At 38.6% G+C, this 23,837-nt stretch overlaps 2 protein-coding genes across 5 annotated transcripts in view; one reads left to right on the top strand and one right to left on the bottom strand.

Annotated features, from left to right (window-relative positions):
* acsl6 (acyl-CoA synthetase long chain family member 6) overlaps positions 1 to 23,837 on the top strand; it is a 45,450-nt gene that overhangs the window by 16,173 nt on the left and 5,440 nt on the right. Inside the window, exons 1-11 of one of the 3 annotated variants that reach the window (XM_027010985.2) lie at positions 9,008 to 9,669; positions 16,786 to 17,006; positions 18,402 to 18,513; positions 18,961 to 19,025; positions 19,802 to 19,903; positions 20,016 to 20,115; positions 20,383 to 20,561; positions 21,188 to 21,220; positions 22,375 to 22,426; positions 23,309 to 23,382; positions 23,556 to 23,633. In XM_027010985.2, the coding sequence (XP_026866786.1) occupies positions 9,624 to 9,669; positions 16,786 to 17,006; positions 18,402 to 18,513; positions 18,961 to 19,025; positions 19,802 to 19,903; positions 20,016 to 20,115; positions 20,383 to 20,561; positions 21,188 to 21,220; positions 22,375 to 22,426; positions 23,309 to 23,382; positions 23,556 to 23,633 (1,062 nt within the window). In that variant the 5' untranslated portion in view covers positions 9,008 to 9,623. The other 2 variants (XM_027010986.2, XM_027010987.2) reach the window with 2 other exon arrangements.
* irf1b (interferon regulatory factor 1b) lies at positions 1,589 to 4,940 on the bottom strand. 2 transcript variants are annotated; one of them, XM_027010989.2, is made up of 9 exons: positions 4,852 to 4,940; positions 4,256 to 4,347; positions 3,975 to 4,074; positions 3,610 to 3,821; positions 3,366 to 3,489; positions 3,122 to 3,229; positions 2,942 to 2,970; positions 2,631 to 2,766; positions 1,589 to 2,262 (listed from the first exon to the last, which is right to left on the bottom strand). In XM_027010989.2, exons 2-9 carry the CDS (start codon positions 4,340 to 4,342, stop codon positions 2,129 to 2,131), a joined length of 930 nt encoding a protein of 309 aa, XP_026866790.1. In that variant the 5' UTR covers positions 4,343 to 4,347; positions 4,852 to 4,940; the 3' UTR covers positions 1,589 to 2,128. The 2 variants fall into 2 exon arrangements, with proteins under 2 accessions (XP_026866790.1, XP_026866791.1); XM_027010990.2 differs by having other exon boundaries at positions 2,631 to 2,763.

Below are 23,837 nucleotides of genomic sequence, written 5' to 3'. Positions count from 1 at the left end.
CACACATTGAAAATAACCCCTTACATTGGCTCAGATGACATCTGAACACTAGTGCCTTATGAATTGTTTAACAGTTCCCTATATACTCATATATTCCTGTATACGCACTATAATTCTATACACTAACGTATTACACTGAACATGCAGTGTCATCTAGTATATTGAATAGTACTTCCTTATTTGGTATACTAGTTTTGGCATACTACTTGTGTATTAGGTGAGTCTGCAGTCTGTACTTTAGTATACTTGTGTATTAGGCCAGTCTGTAATCTGTACTTTGGTATAATCGTGTATTAGGGCAGTCTGTAGTCTGTACTTTGGCCCAGTTTCCTGTTCTATTTGAACTTTTCCCTAACTGCTGTATCATGTATTCCATTTCAAGATATTACACAGTTGATTCTGTCATTTTCAACTGCATTGCAATGGCACATTATCACATTACAAGTTATTATTTGTAAGTAAATTCACCAATTGATTTGATAAAAATTGACTAGACTTTACACCATGGCATAAACCATGCAGTTTGGAAACCCCAGGGCATGCACTACACATTCAGCTGAACAGAACAAACTGTGTGCTCAGCCATATAGCATTCCTTCTGTACAGCCAGGTCAGTGTCACACATGAGCTCCCGTCATGGCTGTTCAGCAGATGTCAGATTGTTTTATATGGTTAAACTTGAATGAGGCATCCAATTATGTAAATTTGTTGACACTGGCTTTATGTCTTCTTTGCATTTCAGAAAAGATGCTGCTTTTAGAAACCCACTACGACTTTGCCAAAGAAATCAGCAAGTGGCATGGGTGTCCACATCAAAAACCAGAGATAATAAATAAAATCCTTTATATGGAACATTCTTGTACCCAAGGCAATGTTTTGGCCAACCACTCAAAAAGCACTTGCTACTCAGAGCCTTTGGAGCCTCTGTTGAACCAGGTGGCCAACATTTTGCAGTCCTTGTCATGGATTTTGACAAACCTCACTTTGCTGTCCAGTTCATTTCAGCTTGTGATTTTAAGAAGGGGTGTTTGAATGTGTTGAAGAGTGCAAGCCAAAAACTGTCCTCTAAGGGAACGAGTATATAGGAAACTAGAAATATGTAATTAACAAAGCACAAATCTGCCACTGCCACAGTGTCACAAGTCAGACCAGACAGGGCAGTCAGCTTTATAGTTCTCATATTTATATTATTTGACTTTATAGTGTTCCAACTCTTAATATATTTATTTTATTTATTTTTTATATACATTTAAGAATGTTTTGTGTATGTCTCAGCTGGACATTATGTATTAGATTCTACATTATCAGGCCAAATGTAATAAAATTTTCCCTTGTACTAAAAGAGCAGTCGTGCGGAATGTGTTTTGACAGCATTCATAAACCCATCTTGATCTGAATGCTAAGGTTAATAAGGAGGATTGTGGAATATCATAATGAGTAACATATGTTAAGGTCTGTCCACTTTAACTTAAGGCAATGGAAAATGCAGTTAACCACTTCAAACTAACCCTATTATAATGTATCCTCACGTTTGTACTTCTTAATTACTGCAACCATTTAAAAGTATTAATCATGAGCAAGGACATGCTACATTTTCACTTTTTATTACAAAACATTATTATACATTATTTACAAATGGCTTAAAGATATTCACCCAAAGCTGACAAGATCTTAAAAGAGTTACCAAGCAAAGTTTCAGGAAAAAAAGCATTAAACCCCTGATGTATTTCAATAACGGAAACTATTAAACATCACATTAAATGAGATTACATGTCTGTGTTTATATACAAGTCGCAGGCCTCCAAACCTAACAACTTTATCCCAAACAAGACTAAAGTCATGCGTCATGGTTGTCAAGATTGTGGCTTTTAGCAAAGAACAGCAGGATAGCCAGACACCTGAAAATACTCAATCCTAGTGTAACAACAGCAAGTTTGAGAAAATATCCATAAAGTCAAATGTTGGTTCACTGATGATCTGTCTTGCATTACAGCCTTCCATCTGAAGATGTTCTTTTGCTAGTTAGGCTTTCGGTGATATCAAGTTCGTAGTCAGTGATGGAAAAGGGCTTTTGAACCCCCAATGTGAGGTATAAAGAAGAATCGTTGGGCTAAGCACCCAATAGCTCTCAGAGAGGACAGCCAACTGGTAGCAAGCTGGTGGTGTGCTGGATGCTGTTCCATGGCTCTGTGTAGCTTAGCTCTTCAGTGGTAGGCAAGCCTGAGCTCAGTTCTGTGTAAAATCGCAATTCAAGCTCCTCCCCTAAAAGGAAATCAACAAAAACACTTCACATGAGGACTGGCGCTCTGCCTAAGACTACAAAAGTGTAATTTACCTACAAAAGTTTCCAATACAGAATAGCTAGTGTGATGAGTTTCTGTGAACAATAAGTAAAAGCATTTGATGGTGCTTTACAGACAAGCAATGACACTTTTAGATGCCATTTCATAAAAATCTATATATTAAAAAAATCTTGTTACAGTCACATAGTCTGAAATACGTTTATTGATTTGACTAGCAAATCTAGCCAAATCTATTTTGATGGCAATACTGCCTGGTATGGGGAAACATAGTCCTGGCAATATGTCCCATATTCATACAGCTAAACTAATTATACAGCATTTAGTTACCTGAGTTATCACTCCATTGGCTCTCTGGACTGTGGTAAGATTCTGTCATGCCTACTTCATTGCACAGGAACCCCTTTCCGCTGCTATTGCTTTGTAGCCACTGCGTACTATCAAGTTCCAATTGCCGTGTGATCTGCTGGAGCAAAACACAGAATTTGTAATCGACTGAGTTTTGCTTGCTCTTTACTATTACAAACAATTGCACTATGCCAGTAACAGGCATTTGGTTACATAACAAAACCAGGGTATTCCTGACAATGAACAAGCACAACGGACAGGGTATGTTTTATATATTCCAAAACCAAACTCACCTCAACAATAGCTTCATTTTCCTCATAGTCTGGGAAATGCAACAGAGATATAAAAAATACAGTGAATACCACGTGCCATTTCACAGTATGGTTGTACAATTAAAGTTAATAAATTAAATATTTAATAAAATGTATAGAAATTTACATTTGATTTACATTTAATTAAAGAAACCTTGTTACCTGTCGTGTGAATAGGCGAAAGCTGGAATTTATAGAGAAAATCGCTGTCAGAAATTTCCACTTCATATGCAGAGCAGGGTGCAACATCATAAGTAGGGCTTCCTGCATCTTGAAAGAAAAGGCAAAAAAAAAAGAGTTTTATTAGGTTGTTCAAAAATGAAATTTAACATAACTACAAACTAGAAAAAAAACAAAAACTTAGTTGCAGTTTCAGTAGAAGACTTTTATTACTAAGGTCACTTACTCAGATTTTCAGTGCTGTCTATGGTATTGTCCTGAGTGGTCCTGTCTTCCTGCTTTTGGGTGTAAGACTGCTCTCCTGTGGATGTCTCTTCAACATCCATTTTCTCTGCCTTCAGCTTTGATGCCTGGTGAAGCAAAAGTCCCATGCGTACATTTAGATCTCACTGTGTGATTGAGCACTCAACCATGCCTAGTTTTCATCCCTGTGCTGATGCTGCTGGCCCAAGCCGGCATGCACTTCTCACCTTCCTCTTCTTCCTGCAGTCTGCCATCTTTGGTGACTTCTTTCCTTTGTTCTTCTCCACCTGTAGCATGCGGTAGACACGCACTGCCTCGCAGCCTTTGTTGATACTTTTGTCCTTCACTTCCTCAATGTCAGGCAGGGAGTTCATGGCACAACGGAAATTGGCCTTCCATGTTTTGGGGTCCGGATCATGGACACCTGGCTTGAATTTCCCTGCAAGCATAGGTGGAGAAGCATTATAGTTAAAAAAACAAACAAGGATGTTGTGATCACATTCTTGTGGTGTGGGGCGGGGGGAGAGAAAGAGAGAGAGGTTGGTAATTGTTTATTTGTTGCAGTCTTGTTGTTATTAGAGTGCCTCCTCACCTGTATGGATGGCCCATTGTTTAAACAAGCAGGCGTCTTTATCCATCTCCCAGCCATGGCGGGCGGCATGTTTCCAAGGAATGGAGAACATTTTTTTCTCCTAAAAACAGCAACAAAGTGGATTAAACTTTGACCACTACTCTATTACTACTCATAGGCAACATGTTTGACAATTGGTAACATATTTTTCTAAAATCACAACCCTATGCAGCATAATAATAATCATCATCATCATAATAATCATAATAATTAAAGTACTTAATGAAAGCTGTTCTTCTCACCTTATCCACCCAGACAAGTCCGGCAATTGTATTGGATTCTATTTTATCCTCCAGCCAAGGTCGCATACGCATTCTAGACACAGGCATGGTTCCTAAATCAAAAGGAGAGACATTTAACTCACTTGGTACTTTGACCGTATAATGCCTTGCAAACTTTGCTTATAACCTACAGGGCAAAGCGTAAGACCTAATAAGCAGGAAATACGCACTCCTTGTGAACCTTGCAACCTCGCATATATTTTATTCCAGAAAAGTATCTCACTACGATGCCATTCGTAGATTTCAGAGAGAACTGCATAATTTAATGTATTAAAGAATGCCATCGTTACAACCAATATACCGGCGCAAGTACAGTCAACATACAGTAATCGTTCTCGGGTTATTTTGATCGTGCTCAAAGGCTGCTCGAGCTTCCATTATCAGAGAAACGTTTTCAGTATAATCAATCTCTACATGTTAAATTACAGTAACAACTATGTAGTACGCAAAAATATAGGTCATATAACATAACCAGTATAACGTTCATAAATTTGTCACAAATCTTTTTTTTTGTTGAACAAAGCAACGATGTTACGGTATCCCATAGAAATACTTACAGAGTATTCGGGCTAGTCCAAAGAGTAGAATGAGAAATAGAGAGAAGCCGTTATTCCACTCGGTGTTAATACAAGTTGCTCTCGGGGAGAATTGTGAACTGCTTGTGACGTGTGGACTTTGCTTTTATAGAACATGAATAAGGGCGGGGGGGTTTTCCCAACGCAACAGTTGGCAACTGTCCGCGCATGATCAATTCAAAGGCAGTTCAAGCGCGCTCAAACTTAAGTCGACCGATTTCCGAGAAATCACGCCGTTGTGAGCTATGCGGTCTACATTGAGTCAATTTTATCTCCTGCATCTAATGCGCGTACACATTACTTCAGTAACGTAACTTTTATACGTTTGTTAAAATATAAATTCATTTATTACGCACTTCCTTTCTCACCAAAATAAAAACGTGGGGAGAACTGTCATGCATTAAAACTCCAAAAAGATAAGTAAATCATGTTTTAAACATTATTGTTCATATATTCAAACATACAGAATCAAACACACTAATACACCTTTAATTTTCAATTGTACTCAAAACTATCCTTAAGTGAATTTTCGTAATGCGCTCTATGCACAATGCGGAACTTGTAAACATAAAGATCAAGTGAGAGTAAGAAAAGGGTGCTTTTCCGGGAAATGGATTATAATTTAGAGCTACCGATAGAGGGAGCTATTGAGTCGAAGTAGCCTGATTTTACTGTAAACCTAGTTATTTATTAGAAAAGGATGTTTCAACCGACGGGTTCATAATATCCTTATCATGAATTCCACACATAGCTCTACCTCCTTAGGCTTTAAACTAATACAACATTTACACGTAAGAACTTAGACCATTGATCACGGCAATACGGAAAGTAGGCTATGTCCAAGAGATTCTCAGACAGCTATATTTTAAAATCTAATCATAAAATAAATGTTAGTGGATCGAGTGAATAAATTATTGTAATGCATTATGTCGAATACATAACATTCGAGTTATAATTAAGTTTTTACAGCACAGCTGACGATCTCCAACTTATTACGCATTCCCGCTGTTTTACAGCTGGAGGCGCGGCAAAGAGGGTGGTGTTTTCCTACGGAATTTCTGCTCCGTAAACCACTGGGTTTTCCCAAGGTCTGTCCAGAAATATTCCAATTGGAATCTCGTGCTGTCAAACTGTTAAATAACTGCTGGGAAATTCAAAGTATGGTGTATTAACACAAGTGAAGTCCGTTACAACGCCCAACACTTTCCAACTCTTTCTACATTTTTCTAAATCGTAAAACCACCGCTCACAACCTTAAGGCACTAAAATTATTTTCATTCATTTGTTAGTAAAAAAGGCAGGCACATAATCAAATCATTTTTAAAGAACCACTTAAAATTCTTAAAACCCTTATCAAAATTTCATGTCAATATATCAAGGCCTTGCGACAGCATAAAATATGAACGCATATAATAAGTATATACATATAATACTTATAATGAGTGTTGTAGGATGGCCAAGTAATATTTGCCCTATGGTTTCTGAAGATAATTTAGATTTTCTAGCGTCGTGCATTATTGCATCATTACGTAAATTGAGAAAAACTAAATGATCACTTTCAACACTAAACTATTTATCATATGGATAAAATGTAATTCCATTTGACGACTTGTAAAACACCATTAAAGAACATTTCTTAAAAAAAAAGCAAAAAAAAAAAAAAGCAACATGCTGGTGTTATCCTCATTCTCTGTTATTGCCTTTGTGAACTTACACAGTGGATAGGTCAGTCCTGATTAGGTCCAGCTGAGAGGAGCTTTGGCCCATTGTGTGTGTGTGTGTGTGTGTGTGTGTGTGTGTGTGTGTGTGTGTGTGTGTGTGTGTGTGTGTGCTAAATATGCAGCTAACCATCTGCTTGACAGCCTTGTGACACTGGAGCAGCAGCAAAGCCATAATAGTTGTGTTATGCACTTGCCTGTGCCTTTCTCCACACTGCTGTCAGACTGCAAGTCCCTTCCAGTCTTCTGTGAACATGCTCCTCCCATTCTCTGGGCCATTAGCTGCCCATTAGTCATGTTCTCACACCACAACACACATTCAGTGCACCTGCTGCTGGACTGTGGCCCATGACCTAATGACCTAATCTAACTTTGCTCCCACAGTTAAATGAACGGAACATGTTGATATTGCTAAGGGACGGATCTAGTTGTCCACATCTCACACTGCTGAAGCTGCTATGCTTCTCTAATATGACTAAACCTGACAGATCAGGACAGACAATGTATTATTCCTACATTTAAGGGTAACATTACCGGTTGAAGTCACTTTTGGAAGGGTAACATGAAAGCATACATGACATATGTATACCTGATACAGTACCAACTGTCAGCCAACTGAAACCTCACCCATCTAAGTTAATATCCTACCATATTTAAACACACATCTACTTGTTGCGATTCTAAACCAGGTTAACTGGAGAGCTTGTGAGGTATCATTTGTGAGATGTTCCCATGTTTGTTCAAGCATGACAGCATTACCCTGTCAAACAAACTGTCAAATTTTTTGTTTGTTTTTTTATTTTTTATTTTTAATAACCATTTATGTTCTATGCTTACATTAATGTTTGAGACAGCAATTAATGGATAATTCAATTCGGTGCCAGCACCATCGATGTTTTAAACAAAACAGAGACTCTCATGTTAAAGCTTTAATTCAAGCTCATACACTTGTGTCCATAACAAGTGAACTGTTTATAGCCTTTTAAAATCCACAGCCCTTCCATTTTAAGGGAAGTATTTTGTAAAAGTGTCATTTCATCATTATTTAGAGTTGATTCTAGATGTGGTATCTGGACTCTGTTGCTATTGTCTCTTAACAGGAGACCAAAGTGGTGGCAATGCCAGTAAAGCAAAACACCATGAAGCTGCAAAATCAGAATACATCTATCAGAGACATAACCAACTTAGTTTTGTGAGCAAGAACACATTGGTCAGTTTAGCAATAGCAAAAGACATGGTATACCACAGAAACTGTAAATGACCATGAACAGCATAAAGAAGAAACTCTTGAATGGCCCAAGAAGAGCACTATCCAGGATCTTAAGATAAGATAAGATAAGATAAGAACATCACAATCTAGTCACTCAGTTTAGGACATCTTGCCAGTTCAAACAGAGTGGACACATGCACCCTTAGATTTTTTTAGGCTTGTGTATTAAATCATTAAATGAGCAATAACTGATTTGTACAATGCTTCTTCATCACTCTATGAGACAGCGTCATCACTACATCTGATTGTGCAAAATCTCACAAGGGCATGTAGGATCTTATTCAGTCCATGCAGTCAATGTGCCTAAGTTCAGTCAAAAGTGAACAGTCTATATTATTTTCAGACTATTTTTCTCAAACTGAAGTAGCTTTAAAGATCTTTATTTAACACATTACTATTTTATCATTTATTTTGCTAAAATTGTTGCGTATGTAGGCTATTTGCAATTTGTATCAACCTATCTCTCTGTGGAGCATACAATGTAACACCAGTCGCCCTGTCACCCAGGAAAACAAATAGTGGGTGACCTCCATAAAGAAGATGGATGAATGACTGCTCTGGAAATCTGCAGGTTCTGATATTTGTCTGTCTATGTTGTTGCCCTTGTGACCTTCTAAAACTTAAACAAATGGAACATAAAAACCATGTATGACTATGTATGTGACAAATAAAACTCTGAAACTTGAAACATACAAATTACAGGGAAAATGACCATGATGTGGTATGCTATGTTATGGAAGATAGGAGGTCATCACAGTAACCAATTCTTAAGGTTAGTTAGTGAATACATAAACAAATGAAAGGATTGGATGAAAGGATCAAATGAAAGGATTGTTTACTAAACAGGACATTTTTCAAATAGCCGAGGGCTTTTGTAAAGTTATCCTCTCGCGCAGATTGCTATGTGGGTGTCATGTATTTTAGCCAAAGCTATACAGAAATTTTAAATTCTGATGCAATAAATTTCAAGACCCCTCAAAATTAAAAGGCAAGTGCTTCGGTTAAGGACCGGAGGTTGTATATATGTTCAAGGTTAATTATCCAACCAGAAACAGACCCATGTACCACGTGACAAGGTGTGACTGACTGACTGACAGACAGACAGACAGACAGACAGACAGACCCCTTTTTCCGTAAGGGGGATTCATTGAACGCCGACGGTGATAATACAAGTTAGCTGTAGAGTAGGTCAAGTTAACAACGTCATTAAAACCGAAACATTATATAAAAGGAATAAAACTCTGAAAGTACATTATATGTAGCCTACACGATAGGAATTTTAACCCGACAATACAATACTTGCAAGCTTGAATAGATATAAATAGCATTTATTTGTCCGATTTGTCCTTTTGTTGTCAGGCTTTTGTTGCTATGTTTTATGCATTATTATTTTGTTATAAACCTAATTAAAATCATTAACGTATCGTATTAGCACGAAGGCTATATTTCCCAATCTAATGCGTAATCTCAGTTTTAACCTTGCGCATTATCCTCTAGGTTGGTTATCCTAAAGGTTCAGTCTCCATTGGTCAAGACCGTCACGCTAAAATTCATTGACAGAACTGTCATCTTTTTTTAACGAATTAAATAACCTTAACAGGGTGGACAGGACTACAGTAATGACACCAGAACGACCGTTAGGAAAGCCCAACTGACCAGCTCGCGTTACCCGTCTAAACTGTTAGATAGTCGCTGCAGTCGATGCTGCATTTTACCTTCTTGGGCTAAGGGTTGTATGCTGCGACAGCATTTTCAATGAGAAAGACATGCTTGCTTTTGCTCTAGTTGCGGGTTCTCTCTGGATCGTACTAGGTGAGTGAAATATTTCACAGAATTTGTTCGTTCTAGTTTATGTGATGTGTATGTCTGTGAATTGACTGGTACGCCGCTGTCGTGGGTAACACGTCCGTTTTACAATATGCATCTTGTGTCGAGATTTGTAGTGGTAACTAAGAAGATTAGGGGTGTCCTGAATAATAGGCCTACATTGCTTCCTTTAAAGGTTATCGCATAATGCTGAACTGCACGGCAAAGTCTTCACTAATGAATTGACACACTGTTAATATAACTGCGCAAAAATGAGCACTGTATGTATTTAATAAAACACTGGCGATTTTAAATACATACAATACGTATTTTGAAAACAATCTGTTTAGTAGGTTACCGAATGTTCGTAATGTGGTATCATAAACGTATTAATTAACCTATTAAATATGTTTCACGACGAACATTATGGGGACACGACCACTGATGTTATATTTAATACATCGTGATTTATTGAACGAACTGGGTAAAACGACATTGAATAAAGGCTATACTTGTAAGCAGACGTTGTTTCTAGGGGTATTCGAAATTGCACAAATATCAAAAATGATGTAGCAATGAAGTAGAGGTCCGCTCTAATTTATTAAAGGACCACATAAATGGACTTGGAAGACGTGCATGTCAAGAAGAATATCGATGTGGGGTTCACCATCAGATGTATGCATATACATACTTAATTGTGAAATAGCACGTTTTTCATTTGCGTTAAACTGCATGCCGGTGTGGAAGTGGTAGAGACCTGTTCTGCTACGTCAGGGGCGGGTGACGTGTTTCTCAATGCGCTATCGCTGCCGCGCCTGATTGGAAGGAGCTGTCCAGCGAGGAGGGTACTGAAATAATACGACAGGTCTGTGTAAATGCAGATTTCATACGCTCCGTTATCATGCAAGCACACGGCGTTTTGCCAGAAGTTAAAATTCTCTCGTGAGTCTGTGCATCGCTGGTATAGCATGTTTGATGGTCCTGCACTGACAAATGGCAAAAAGGCGCTGTACAGTTTAACGTGTTTAATGAGTACCTGACTCTCTATGTGACGCTAAAATTCATCAATTATGTAAACTGTCAAGTAGAACCAGAGACAGAGGTAAACCTATTCTTTTTCCCCTCCTCAATAATTAAGAGCTCAAGACTCGTATAACCCACCCAACACTGACTCTCACAAAGCGTGTAAGACAAATGTCTCTGGAGTTTGATTAATTGTGGGCCTAGTGTCCTACCTATGCCTTTTTCGGTCAGTGTTCAGATGCTGGTTATAATGGCCACAGAAAACTGGTCGCGCTTGAGTATGAGGCCCACAGGACCATCCATTTACATATGAATGCTTTTAAGTTTTCTGAAACCATACTTATAAAACATGAGTTAACTTATCACATTTCATTATTAATACACCAGTAATAATTAATTATTATACACCAGTATGAGGAAAAGATGGTCACATTCAGAACTTATCCTAAAATCACCAAAACACTATAAGTTGCTACACTATAAGGTGAATGTGTGTGCACTTGAAGATGGTCTATTGTTTAGTTGGCAGTACCAAACCAAAGCTGCTCATTAAGGCAAATTAACAATGCATTTAATCATTTTATGTTAGTGTAGATATTGTGTTGAGTGACAAACTGCCTTTTGGCCAATGTACTCATCTAATGCTGTGTCACCTCATTATGTCCACCATCTTTCACACTTCCTGTGTTCCAATTCATAGAATGGTTTTATCTTGCTGCATGGATTCAGCAGTCTATGTATAATATACTTAATGTCTATGTAATATAACATCTGTTACAAGATGTTTCTAAGACCAAGATGCAAGGGCACAAAAGGTACAATAAAACATATCATTATGTATTTGTCTTTATTTTGTGTGGGTATCTTAGGTCTGAGTAAGTGTGTGGAGGTGTGTCATGCTCTGTAAACTAAGACCAGTGTATCATGTGCTCAAGGATAGAGAGAGCAGCATGGATTATGGAGTAGGAGGGGGAGGGGAAGTGGGTTGAGGCGGGGAGAGAGTTGCGTCTGCTGAGGGTGGTGTGATACGGTGTCCAGGCAGGCTCAAAGCAGTTGAAATTCATTTGCGTTTGCTGTGCTCTCCCCCATCTGCCATTCAGCACTCTTTATGTGCCATAATCTCCCAGAGGTAGGAGGCAATCGCAGGTTTTTCCTACGGTAATGTGTGATTTGCCTGCAGAGCTGACACACACATGCACACACTCCATCTGGCTCCACCTCTGTAAGTGCCTTTTATTTTCCTCTATTTGTAGTTTTTTTTGGTTCAGCTTTCCACTGTGTTTAAGTAAATTCTGTAAATTGGGTTTTTTACTTTCTGATGGAGTGTCAGCATAAGGGTCTATGCGATTGAGGGAAGTAATTTCAGAGAAGCTATGTGGAGAGGAGCTGCAGAGATAACAAAAGGATAACATGGAGGGGCTTTAAATAGGGGCGGGCACAGGTTGCTACAGCACATCCATGTTCTGGGCTAATAGGCTGTAATCCCAGTAGCTGTGGATATTAATTGCTTCCGTAACATTGGAAGTGGGGAGAAGGGGCAGGGCAAGGAAGGTGGAACAGTCATGACCATCATCCCCATGGAGACGACAGCAACCAGTCCTCTCTATTCACATTCAGCCTGCTTCTGGGTCACTGAGGCCTTAGTGAAACTGCATAAGGAAAAAGGGAACAAGGATCAGGCTAACACAGTGGCTTGGTGGTTAACACATTTGCCTCTCAGTGCTAGGGTCTTGGGTCTGAGTCCCTATCTGGGTGGAGTCTTCATGTTCTCTCTGTGTCTATGTGAGTTTTCTTGGAGGTTAGTTGGTTAGAATCCCCCAGGGGGCTGTGGTTTTCCTGTCCTCCAGGGGGCTGTGGTACACTGTGTGCAAATTGGCTGCCGTTTGTCATTGCTGTTTCTGTGATTTGAGTGTAAAAGCTGATATCAGTCTGTAAAGTGAGTTTGAGAAATGCTATATAAAATGCTATATGCTATAAATATGACTAATAATAATAAAGATTAAGGGAATTTGATGAAGCTCAAGGAGCATCTGAAGGGGAAAACATGTGGCTGAGGAGTGTTATAATCAACCAAGTCACACTAGCCACACGGAAAACCTCACCAATCCTGTTGCCCTGTAGTAACCCCAGAGCCCAGCTAATTGCAACAGCACTGCAGAGGCTGAGTTCTCATTGGGCAGCTGTGCAGTTGGCCGTCTCTGGTGTGAAGCACTTGTAAGTGAATAACCAAAATGAATCAAATTTATTCCTTTTTTTCTGCCACTGTGAATGTGTTTGTTTAATGTGCTTGAGGATTTCTACTATTGTTATGATATCTTAACTTTATGATGTAAATAGTCTTTCAAACACATTATTTAAAACATCTTTACACTACATAAAAATTTTACACTAGATATTTCTGACTTTCATATAGGTTGTACCTTTCTATGATTTTATATCTAACATAAATGTTTCTGAAAATATATAAATGTTTTACACACATACATGTACAAATATATAAACATGCACCTAGGGCAGGTAAGATTAGTATAAAACCAAGAGGCAGATAGGATAGGATAGGGGAGGACAAATAACATGGCAAGAGTGCAGAGAATATGATCGTGGTAGAATACTAATAACAGACGCAGTCACATGCAGATAATTTTTTTCAGTAAGGTATAGACAATTTACAAGACAATGTTCAAGGAAGTGGTCATCTAAGTGGATGATGGGGAACTTCCTATCCATATATTATTTCAAAGACATAATTGGAAGTGTATATGATCTTAGTTTTTACCTGTCATCTCCGGAGTTCAGATCCTAAGAAATCCATGCCCTGTTCATACATCTTAATGTACCTCCCAATGATACTATGACACATTCTTACTGGCAAGTATCTAATGTTATGACCACTCACTTCCCTTAGGGGAAACCTTTCTATCCAGTTCCTAATTCGCATAAACATGCTGATGAGTGTATGTTTTCAGTTTTCACCTCAAAGTTATGCAATCACTGTCAGTTACACCAGGAAACTTCCAGGCCATTATGTCATGAAACTGTGGGGCTAATCTCTCATTTTTATTCTTTTTTTTTTTTTTGTATGCTACCATGAGTTTTGTATTCCAACTTGAGTTCCCAACTTGAGTATCACGTATCACTTGTGAAGCACCATTGTGACTTAGTACCTGATGTATTTTTCCCAGTAGCACCACCTAGTGGAGGATTAACTGCTTGTTAACCATGAGTGCGTGAGTGAGCTACAATCTAGTTCCATGAAGTGTATCTAAAAATCAATGACTCATATCCACATAATTCCAAATTTTACAGACATTTGGTGAAAATATTTAAGATGTTTTGAAGAGAAAATCAATCAGAAAAGCTCCTATCCATTCTTTTTGATCTTGTTTTCATAGAAGTCCTAGTTTATCAAAACTTATCACTGATTGTGATTCAATTTATTTATGTTTATTTATGTTTTTCATTGTTTTGTGATTCTGAGAATGCTCAATGTATGTGGCTCTCTGCTGATTAGGGCATGAGAAGAAAAATTAAATACCATTATGAAAACTGTGATACAAGCAGTTTTGGTGACCAGACCTTTTACCCAATGGGCTTTGTCAGTTGTAGTCATAAGCAGACTTTTCTCTTCCCCATAGTTAGCACTCCTAATACATTGTCAGTTGTTTGGTGTTCATTAGAATACATAAAGAGTAAGCAGTCCCTCACTGTGACCCATGTTATCAGTAAGTTGCTGCAAACATAGATGAAACTATTTTTTTCCATAATGCCTGTAATCTGCTCTCTGTAAGGTAAAAATGTGTTGCATAAAATTAAACATTGTTTAATTCTGTTGTATCAGGTCACATTTTGGAATTTTGACCATGTCATGTGTCATGTGTGTATGCACTGCTATGTCTGGAGACAATACAATCTAATATTTGGAACTTGTAATGTTTTGTAAAAATATTATGCAAATACTTACAATTTCCAGTTGATATTTAAAATTTAGGTTCTGAGCAGAGAAACCCAAGATTATCATAAAATTCATTCTCATTATCTTTATCATTTTAAACTAAATATTTACACCAAACAAAGAACATCTTGTGTCCCCCACCTGCTGATGACATATTTAGTTTGAAGACTAACCTGGGAATTAGAATACATAAATACATGTGTCACTGAGTAAAGAGAATACATAGAATACATGTGTCACTGAGTAAAGGTAGAAGAGAGCTATTTTTATCACAGAAACAGAGAAAATGAGCGAGTGAGTGAGCAAGAGATAGTGAGTCAGTGAGTCAGAGAATGAGTGCATGAGTGTGGGGGAGAGGCAGAGCAAAAGGGCAAGAGAGAGAGAGAGAGAGAGAAATGCACACTAGAGGAAGTCAGCTTTCTGGTCCTCCCAGAGCTTAGAAACAATGCAACATAATGCTCTCATGTCTATACAATCAAACCATATTACCACATAGACTGCACATGCATGATCAGGCCTCATGATAGGCATAATACCTAATGAGTCACCGGGCTGTCATTCTGTGCTTCTGCTTCTGTTCATGCATGTGTCTGTGGGTGTGTGTAAAAGGCTTCATCCATGGAATATCCTGGTGCCACAAATAGCATAAAAACTGTTAAACTTTTCTGCCCTCTTACGCTGTGGAGATGAGTGACAGGTGGCGCAGAGCATTGGTACATTGAATTATTACATTGTAATAGCATTAGACATTAGGATTGCATGTCCCAATAAACACCTGGTAGTAGCATATTGTTATAGCATATAATAAAAACATTTTGTGGTATAAAGGCCCATATCTTTGATCCTTAGGGTACCATATTTAAGATTAGTCTCTGGCTAAATGACACTATTATTAGAATGTTTCTGCTTGTGTGCACTGTACCTATTCCACCCAGCCAGATGAGAATCAGGCTTCATTGTAGGAAACTGGTCTTTTGTGATTAGGAGAATAATCAGTGAGGCCTGGTTCTTTGCTTTCATAACAGGTGCACCCTTTGATCTTTTGATTGCTTGTTCACAGCTGCAAGCTGGCTGATAGAACTGAATATCCGAATTGGCCATGTACCTGCTGGCCATTAAAGTTATTTGACTGGTATATTGTTTAAGATCTTCTTTGCCTCTTTTCTGTTTTTCATTGCCTCAGCATATATTTTTGCAGGTGGTATTTTTGGGCTGTTAAAAAATGAATTCAACGTCTCTTAAAATTCCTGCATTGTAGCCTATCAAAAATCTGCAACCATGTGGATGTTGTGTAAAAATTATTTGTGTACCTTATACATTTTGGCTGCTGGTCTCTCTATCTCTCTGTGTCTGTGTGTTTGTGTGTGTGTGTGTGTGTGTGTGTGTGTGTGTGTGTGTGTGTGTGTGTGTGTGTGTGTGTGTGTGTGTTTGTATGTGTGTGAGAGAGAGAGAGAGAGAGAGAGAGAGAGAGAGTTGCGATTCATTTAACTTATAAACAGTAAATTCCTTGATGATCAACTTCACTACAGTGTCAAGAGAGTGATATTATTGGCCCAGTTATTATTTACTTATTGGTCAATTTATTTATTATTTATTTATTATCTATTTTTATTAACCCGATAAAGTGTTTTCAGCCATGCATCCATTGGCGAGGTGTTCATAAAAAAAATCAGGTGCTACTTCCTCGTTTGTAATGGAAGACAACAAAACTAAAGCGACAGTTCTTTATGGTCCTATTATGGCCATCTGCTGGTTATGTCGTTTGTTGTTTTGTTACTTCAGGAAGCACACAGCCCACTCGGTTTGGGTGTGTGTGAGAGAAAGAGACAGAGAGACAATGTGAGCATATGCACATTTTTAAAGGTACTGATATAGAGACTTAATTTAGTATGAAAAAGCCATCTTCCAACATTCACATCTTTCTTCTACTTTGTTAGCATCCTTGTTTTGTGTTCTCCAAATAAAACCTGTTTTCTTTTTTATTATTTGCATATCAACCCTGCTTTCAGTGTTATTATACAGCTATTTAGGTATAAACATATATAAACAGATGGCACTTAAGCATTGATATACCATTTCTCTCTCTCTCTCTCTCTCTCTCTCTCTCTCTCTCTCTCTCTCTCTCTCACACACTCTCTCTCGGTCAGAGCTGAGTTCAACGCTGATGGAGAGGATCCGGGCTCAGGAGCTGCTGCTTGGCCTGCAGCTGCCAGAGCTGGGCCAGCTGGGCCAGCTTGTCCGCTCACTACCTGCCTCTACACTGGTGGGCCTGGGCGCTCTGGCTGCGATGCTGGCCTACTGGCTGGCCATGCGGCCCCGCGCCATCACACCCCCCTGCGACCTACGCCACCAATCAGAACAAGTCGAGGTAGGCCAGTTGCACCATGCACCATCAGGATGTTTTAACCAGTTTTCTTAAAGGCGCTGAGAACAGGGATGTGGAAGTTTGGAATAGGAAAGCTCCCCTGATGGTGCATGGTTGGGATCGCTTGGTAAGGACATTTCTGAATACCTGCTTAATATCAGTCATGCTCCAAATAATTTGGTGGGCTTAGGAAACTAGCCCAAGCACCTTTGAGTATAAGTGAATAAAAAAAGATTGTTGAATTAGCTTAATTTCCAAAATGTTGTTCCTAAGTCTGTGTATCTAAGTCTGTGTTAGATTTTGAGAACAAGTTGTCACCTTTATGCTTAAGCGTAGAAAGAATGCTCATGATTTTATATGCTCATGATTTTAGTCTCAATGCATCCAGCTGTGTAATCATAGTAAATGTGACAGCAGTACTCTCAGAGCAAGAGATCATACTTTTGTAGAGTTTTCCATTCTCCACAGAGATTCATTTACATTAAGCCTCTTGTAGATAGGCTTCAACAGGGCTGTGTCATATGTAACATGTATAACACATGTATGTTATAATGTTCTAAAGTAACAGTGTGACATTCAACACATATTTGTCTGCCACATTTCCCTTCATAGACTAATGTAACTGAATAACAATAACTTTTACAAAAAGAAATACACAACCACCCTAGCTTCAAGTATGTAACCATGTATGTGTGCACATCATTTGCATACGGTGTGACATCGCTTCCTCAACTTTTGTCCTTAAGCCTCCCCACCCATGTCCTGAGCTGACACAGACGATCCTTATTATACCTGTTGGCATGTCCTAAGTTGACACAAGATGCCTATAATATTTGTACAGTACTTTGTTTTATTGCTGTGCATGTGTAACAATGAGGCTGTAGCAATGTTGCCATAGGCCAGTAAGCAGGATGTGTGTGTGTGTGTGTGTGTGTGTGTGTGTGTGTGTGTGTGTATAAATATCTATTATTAATTATTTATTATTATTATTATTATTATTATTATTATTATTATTATTAAGTCCATATCTGAGGATGGGCAGGAGGAGCACTGGAAAAAAAGGAATGCAAACCTAACAGAAGAAGGCTAGAAACAAACAAAAATGAAGGGACCACACTAAAAAAGTGCCAGTATTTTACCATTTTGATTCCTGTAAATGTAATGGTTAAACAGCCATATATTAAATACAGCTACAGATTACAGATTAAAGGGCAATGTGTCAACCTTGCTAACTGTTCGCACAGACATACACTCATTAAGATAAGTGAAGGAGCTCTGGCACTTTCATAAGGTTGTAAATAAGAAACAGATGGGAATGGTGAATATGTTGATATGTATATATATGTATATATATATATATATATATATAAAGATTTTGCCCTCTGTGTTTTTTAAAAGGAGGGTGGCGGCTGCCGATCTATGCTGGGTGACAGTGCCAAGCTGCTCACACATTACCACGAAGATGCCAAAACCTTGTACGAGGCTTTCCAGCGAGGCCTCCACGTATCTGGTGAGTCCTGAGAAATCCAGGATAATATGCATGACTTAAAAGGCCTCTGTAGGTCATGAGAAATTGTTTTTGGGATATTTCTGTTCTTTAATCCAATTATTTATTACTAGGTGAGAAGCACCTTTCTTTATTACTAGGTTCTCTATTGCTACGTGCACCTTTCACATATGATCATGGTTTATGTGGCTTCAATTCATTTCTATATGAAAGCTAATCAAAATACCACAATCACTTAACAAAGTGTGTGCATGTTTACAAAAGCTGTGGGGTTTTGTGCTTATTAATACAAGGAGAAATGGTCAGGGTCAGTGAAATGCAAATATGTGTGAAAATCCTGTTGTCACAAGCACTGCAGGAGGTGGCACCACCCATCTCCAGGGCTTCATTTAGAAATCATTGACTTGGTCTTGCTTGACTTAACTCTGGTTTATGATATTGGCTCCTCAGGTAACGGTCCGTGTTTAGGGTCTCGTCTCCCCAACCAGCCTTATAAATGGCTGTCTTATAAAGAGGTGAGTGAGCATACAAAAGACAAACACAATTAGATTTGATTGCTTAAACATGCTAAGGTTATAGACATGACCCCAGTACTGGACAGGAAACAAGTTTTCCTACTATTAATGAAACAGGTTCAAATTCTGCTCAGTTAGGAGTCAGTGTGCCATTTGTATGTGCTGCAGATGAGTTAGCCTGAACTTGGTGAAGTATTGCATAAGTTCATGAAGGAGTTGGCAGAACAATTTGGTAATCTGGTAAAGTGTAGCTAAATGTTAGGTTCTATAAGTAATTATCAGTAATTCATAATTTATAAGAATGTATGTACTCCAAAGGTATTTTATATTCCTCTTTTTTGCACTATATACTACACTATATATGCAGCACTTTTTTTTTTTTTAATCTAGGATTTAGCAATGGATGTTTTTTGTATTGTGTATAATGTATGATTTCTTTTTATTATAGGGTATACATTTTAAAGTATATGAGTCAGAGTGCAAGTAAGACGAGTACTGCTACCTCTTTCTTAGAAAAGGCAAAAACAGAAAGCACTTCTTGCATTTAACATCGATGTTATACAGTGTGTATTGGATCTCTGCTGGTCTGCATTTAATGTATGTTATACAGTGTGTATTGATTTCTGCTGATCTGAGTTTAATGTACATTATACAATGTGTATTGGATCTCTGCTGGTCTGCTGTTGACCCCAATTCTAGCACATTTCAGTTTGCTTAGCAGATGAAATGGCTTCTTGCTCATTGGCCCATCCCATGGTTTCCCACTCTACCTGCAGGTCACGACCCGAGCAGAACATCTGGGGTCCGGTTTACTGTCTCAGGGCTGCCTACCCAATCAAGACCAATTCATCGGTGTGTTTGCACAGAACAGGCCAGAGGTGAGAGGTCTCTAGTCATAGGAGTGCAGTGTGAACAATGTTTGCAATGTTTGCCAAAAGAAATTAACAAAAGACTGCTTCTGTTTTCCTTTCTCTTTCTCTGGCATGTTAGTGGATAATATCCGAGCTTGCGTGTTACACCTACTCTATGGTGGTGGTACCACTTTATGACACACTTGGGCCTAATGCTATTCGATACATTATCAACATTGGTAAGAATATTTGCTATTATCTTATTATCTATTTATTAATGCATCAAACCCTTAAAACACATGAAAAGTATAAAAGAGATGTTCAAGGCAAATGTAAACAACAATGAGAGGGTGAAAAGTTGTAGCAGAGCCTCCCAATTCTGACATCCCTGTTTCCTGCCACCTATCCCAGCTGGCTGGATTTGAGGGACTTCTTTTTATTAACAATTCTTCAGTGTACACATCACTAAAATGGGCCAAATGAGACCCTGCTGTGTGTCTCCTTAGCGGATATCTCTACGGTGATCTGCGATAAGCCTGAGAAGGCAGAGGTGCTGCTGGGAAACGTGGAGAGACAGGAGACGCCTGGCCTGAAGACAATCATCCTCATGGACCCTTTTGGCCCGGAGCTCATGGAGCATGGCGAAAACTGCGGCGTCCACATTCAGGCCATGAAAGACGTTGAGGTACAGTAAAAGCCACAGACAGTGCCAGATGAATGACTGTAGCAGATTTAAATCCTCCATTTTAGGTTGTCTCACACTGTGCATGCAACAGACTGTACGGATGACTTTCGATTTTTGGATCTTTCGTAGCAAACCTTTGACTACTCTGATAGGTTTGAGAGTAAAAATGCATAACAACTATGAGCCTAAATGTTCTTGATGCAGATAAGCATGTAAAAGCCTGTATGCCTGTAAATTATATCACGTGTGCGTGGGTGTGTGTATGTATGTGTGTGTACATAAATACTTAAGTTCTGTAGCTGTTCTTTGGAAGTGTATCTAGCAAGGTTTGCATGCAGGACAAACCATAAAAGAACTACAAAGTTATGCATGATAAAATGAAACATGCCTTTACATTTACTAAAGATGGCACTGGAAAATAATGCTGCTAAAAGCTATTATCTAAACCAGTTCCACACTTAGATCGCCCCTCTTGGATAGCAGTCTTGTTGTGTTAATTGCTTTACCTACTGTTTCCATAGTTAAAATTCCATGATGAATATTTTATCTTACTCCCTGTACAGATTGTCACCATTGAGATGGTAATGCAAAAATGTTATCTGTTTATATGGCTTTGTTATCTTCAGGCCTTAGGTCGAGAGCATTACAGAAAACCAATGGTGAGTAATAGTGAATGCATCACGACCCAGGTGTGAATGCTTTTTCTGATCAGACTTTTATTTGTAATTGTAATTGTATGGCACATCCACAATTTTTCTGATATTCTGAGCAGTGGTTTCTGGGGACACATATTATAATTGGCCCTAATCACAGAACAATTTATGAAATAATTACCCTGATATTATTAAGGACTAAGAATGTGTAAATACAATGAAGTCAGTTAGCTTGAGACTCACGAGTTTATGGCATCATTTAAGGTTAGGAAAAAACTGAAAATGAATAGTCTTGTCCTCTGTCTAATGCTGTAGAGGTTTGTGGGTGAAATTCTTGTTGGAAAGCTCCTGTAAGCACTCAGATAGGGAGCTGCTCTTCCACGTTCAACAAACCCAAAGCTGAAAGCGGAAAGCCGTCTGAGTCATTGTTGAAGGCACGGGTCCAAAGGCCCTTGCATCGTGTAATCGGCTCACTTCCTTGAGAGCTTCCATCCAACTGACTTCCTTTTCAATAGAGCACATCCAGCATAGCTGTAACATGGCAGCTAGTAAATAGAAAACTTTAAGAGCTAAGTCTGAATCCAGCTTACCTGTCCAATAGTACAACAGCTATTGACAAAAAAAAAGAGACTCCATCAATTTTTACTGAGTAAATCACAAATCACTTGATCATTTATAAATATTATTTTTGCTTACCTTATTCTCTATTATACTACGCTGTCATCAAATGTAGGCATAAAACCCACCTTTTCAAGCAGTACTTGACTGACCCATGATGACCATTCCTTCACCTTTTTTCCCTCTCTGACAGGGTTCTAGCTTAATGGTATCCTTATACATAGGCCTAATACACTAGTATAAAGATTTCTTCCATGGAGACAACTAAACACTATTGTAAGTCACTCTAGACAAGAGCATCTGCTAAATGCTATAAATGTAAACGTTAATTTTAAATATGCATTTTTAACCATACATGTCCTTTATTATGGGGAAAGTACAAATCCCTACTGCAGGGAAAGTGCTGAGCAGCCGCAGTAACGCCAGTCACGCCAGTCATGCCAGTCACTCTAGTCACGCTGTGTTTTATATATGTTCGTTTATATGTGCTTTTTTCATTCGCTGTTTGCTAGTAAATTATATCATCATGTTTGTTCACACAGCCTCCTCGACCAGAAGACCTTTCCATTGTCTGTTTCACCAGCGGTACAACAGGTGAGCCAGCTTTTGTATAGTAGCCTGGGACAGACAAGCCATATTCTTCCCTTGTCAGTATACAGCAGCTGGTGTGATTAAGGAAGTGAGAATGTGACCTTTTGTTTCTGGATTCTTCCAGGCATATATCTTTTATCACATTGGAATAATTTTAATATCTGTGTATGTTCAACCCACTAAACGTAAGAATAAGAGCTGAGATGAGCAGGCTTATTGTGATTACTATTCTTTCTATTATTTGAAGGGATGTTATTATTTTGGTCATTATAATGGATGAAGCAATGTTTCTTTCACTATGGGTGACCTCTTTAATTGTTGCTTTCCTGCATTGTGTCCTGCTGCATTGTGTCTACTTCGAGGGCTGACACACACAAACACACAAGAACAACATCTCGTGTCAAAATCACATGTCAGCTCATTGACATCATCACCTTCAAAGAGAATACTCTTTCTATGTAGGAATTGGCTGACGTTTGGCTCCCCTTTGAGATGAGCTAACCCAAAAGCTGTTGTCTCTCCTGGGTACTGCTCCCTGGCTTTAAGGGCCTTATTTTGAAACCTAGCCTGACTTGGCTTCTTGCCTTTCTCCCATCTTTATGAGATGCAAATCCAGGCACCAGGCAAGACGTGCACGGCACTTCAGTCCCTCTGTAAAGGAGCTATGAATTTTTGGTTTCCTCAGGAATCTTCTAAATGTCTGACTGACATAAGCAGGGAAGCAGATCATTTCCATCCCCACATGAGCCTGGCCTGATCAAAGTTACATAATCTAGTAATTACTTATACTTGGGAATGTTTGTTTATAACAAACAGGACATTTCATAGCTTTTTATGTCTAATGTAGTGATAAAATGCATGTGTGTTTGTGTGTTGTCCTTTCAGGAAATCCAAAGGGCGTGATGCTTACACACGGGAATGTTGTTGCTGATTTCTCCGGTTTTATAAAAGTAACTGATGTAAGTCAGACAGCCTGATAAACAATGTGAGAAGCAAGTTTGGCTCATTCTGATGGGCATTTAGGTGGTAGTGAGGGAAGATAAACATTTGTTTGAAGGAAAGAATACTTTGTTTACATATTTTTGGGTGACCCAGTTTAAGTACTGTCACTGTCTGTTGTGCATCTTTGCAGAAAGTCATCTTTCCAAATCAAGACGATGTCCTCATTTCCTTCCTGCCACTGGCCCACATGTTTGAGAGGCTCATTGAGGTAACCTGTGGCAAGATGTTAAGTATGTGTTTAAGGGTAGTGGGTATGAAACAAATAAATGGTCTTCTTCGATGACACAGATTTTTTGAGTACTCTCTTATTACCTTAGTCTTTAACTGAAGGCCTAGAGCCAATGAGAAGCAAATCCCCCACCACATACACACATATTTTTCACTGTTTGCGGCATAAAATTAATGTATAAAA

This window comes from Electrophorus electricus, chromosome 6 (genome assembly GCF_013358815.1).
Source record: "Electrophorus electricus isolate fEleEle1 chromosome 6, fEleEle1.pri, whole genome shotgun sequence".
NCBI lineage: Eukaryota > Metazoa > Chordata > Actinopteri > Gymnotiformes > Gymnotidae > Electrophorus > Electrophorus electricus.
The sequence above is the reverse complement of the archived record's forward strand: the minus strand, read 5'-3'. Positions and strand labels throughout refer to the sequence as shown.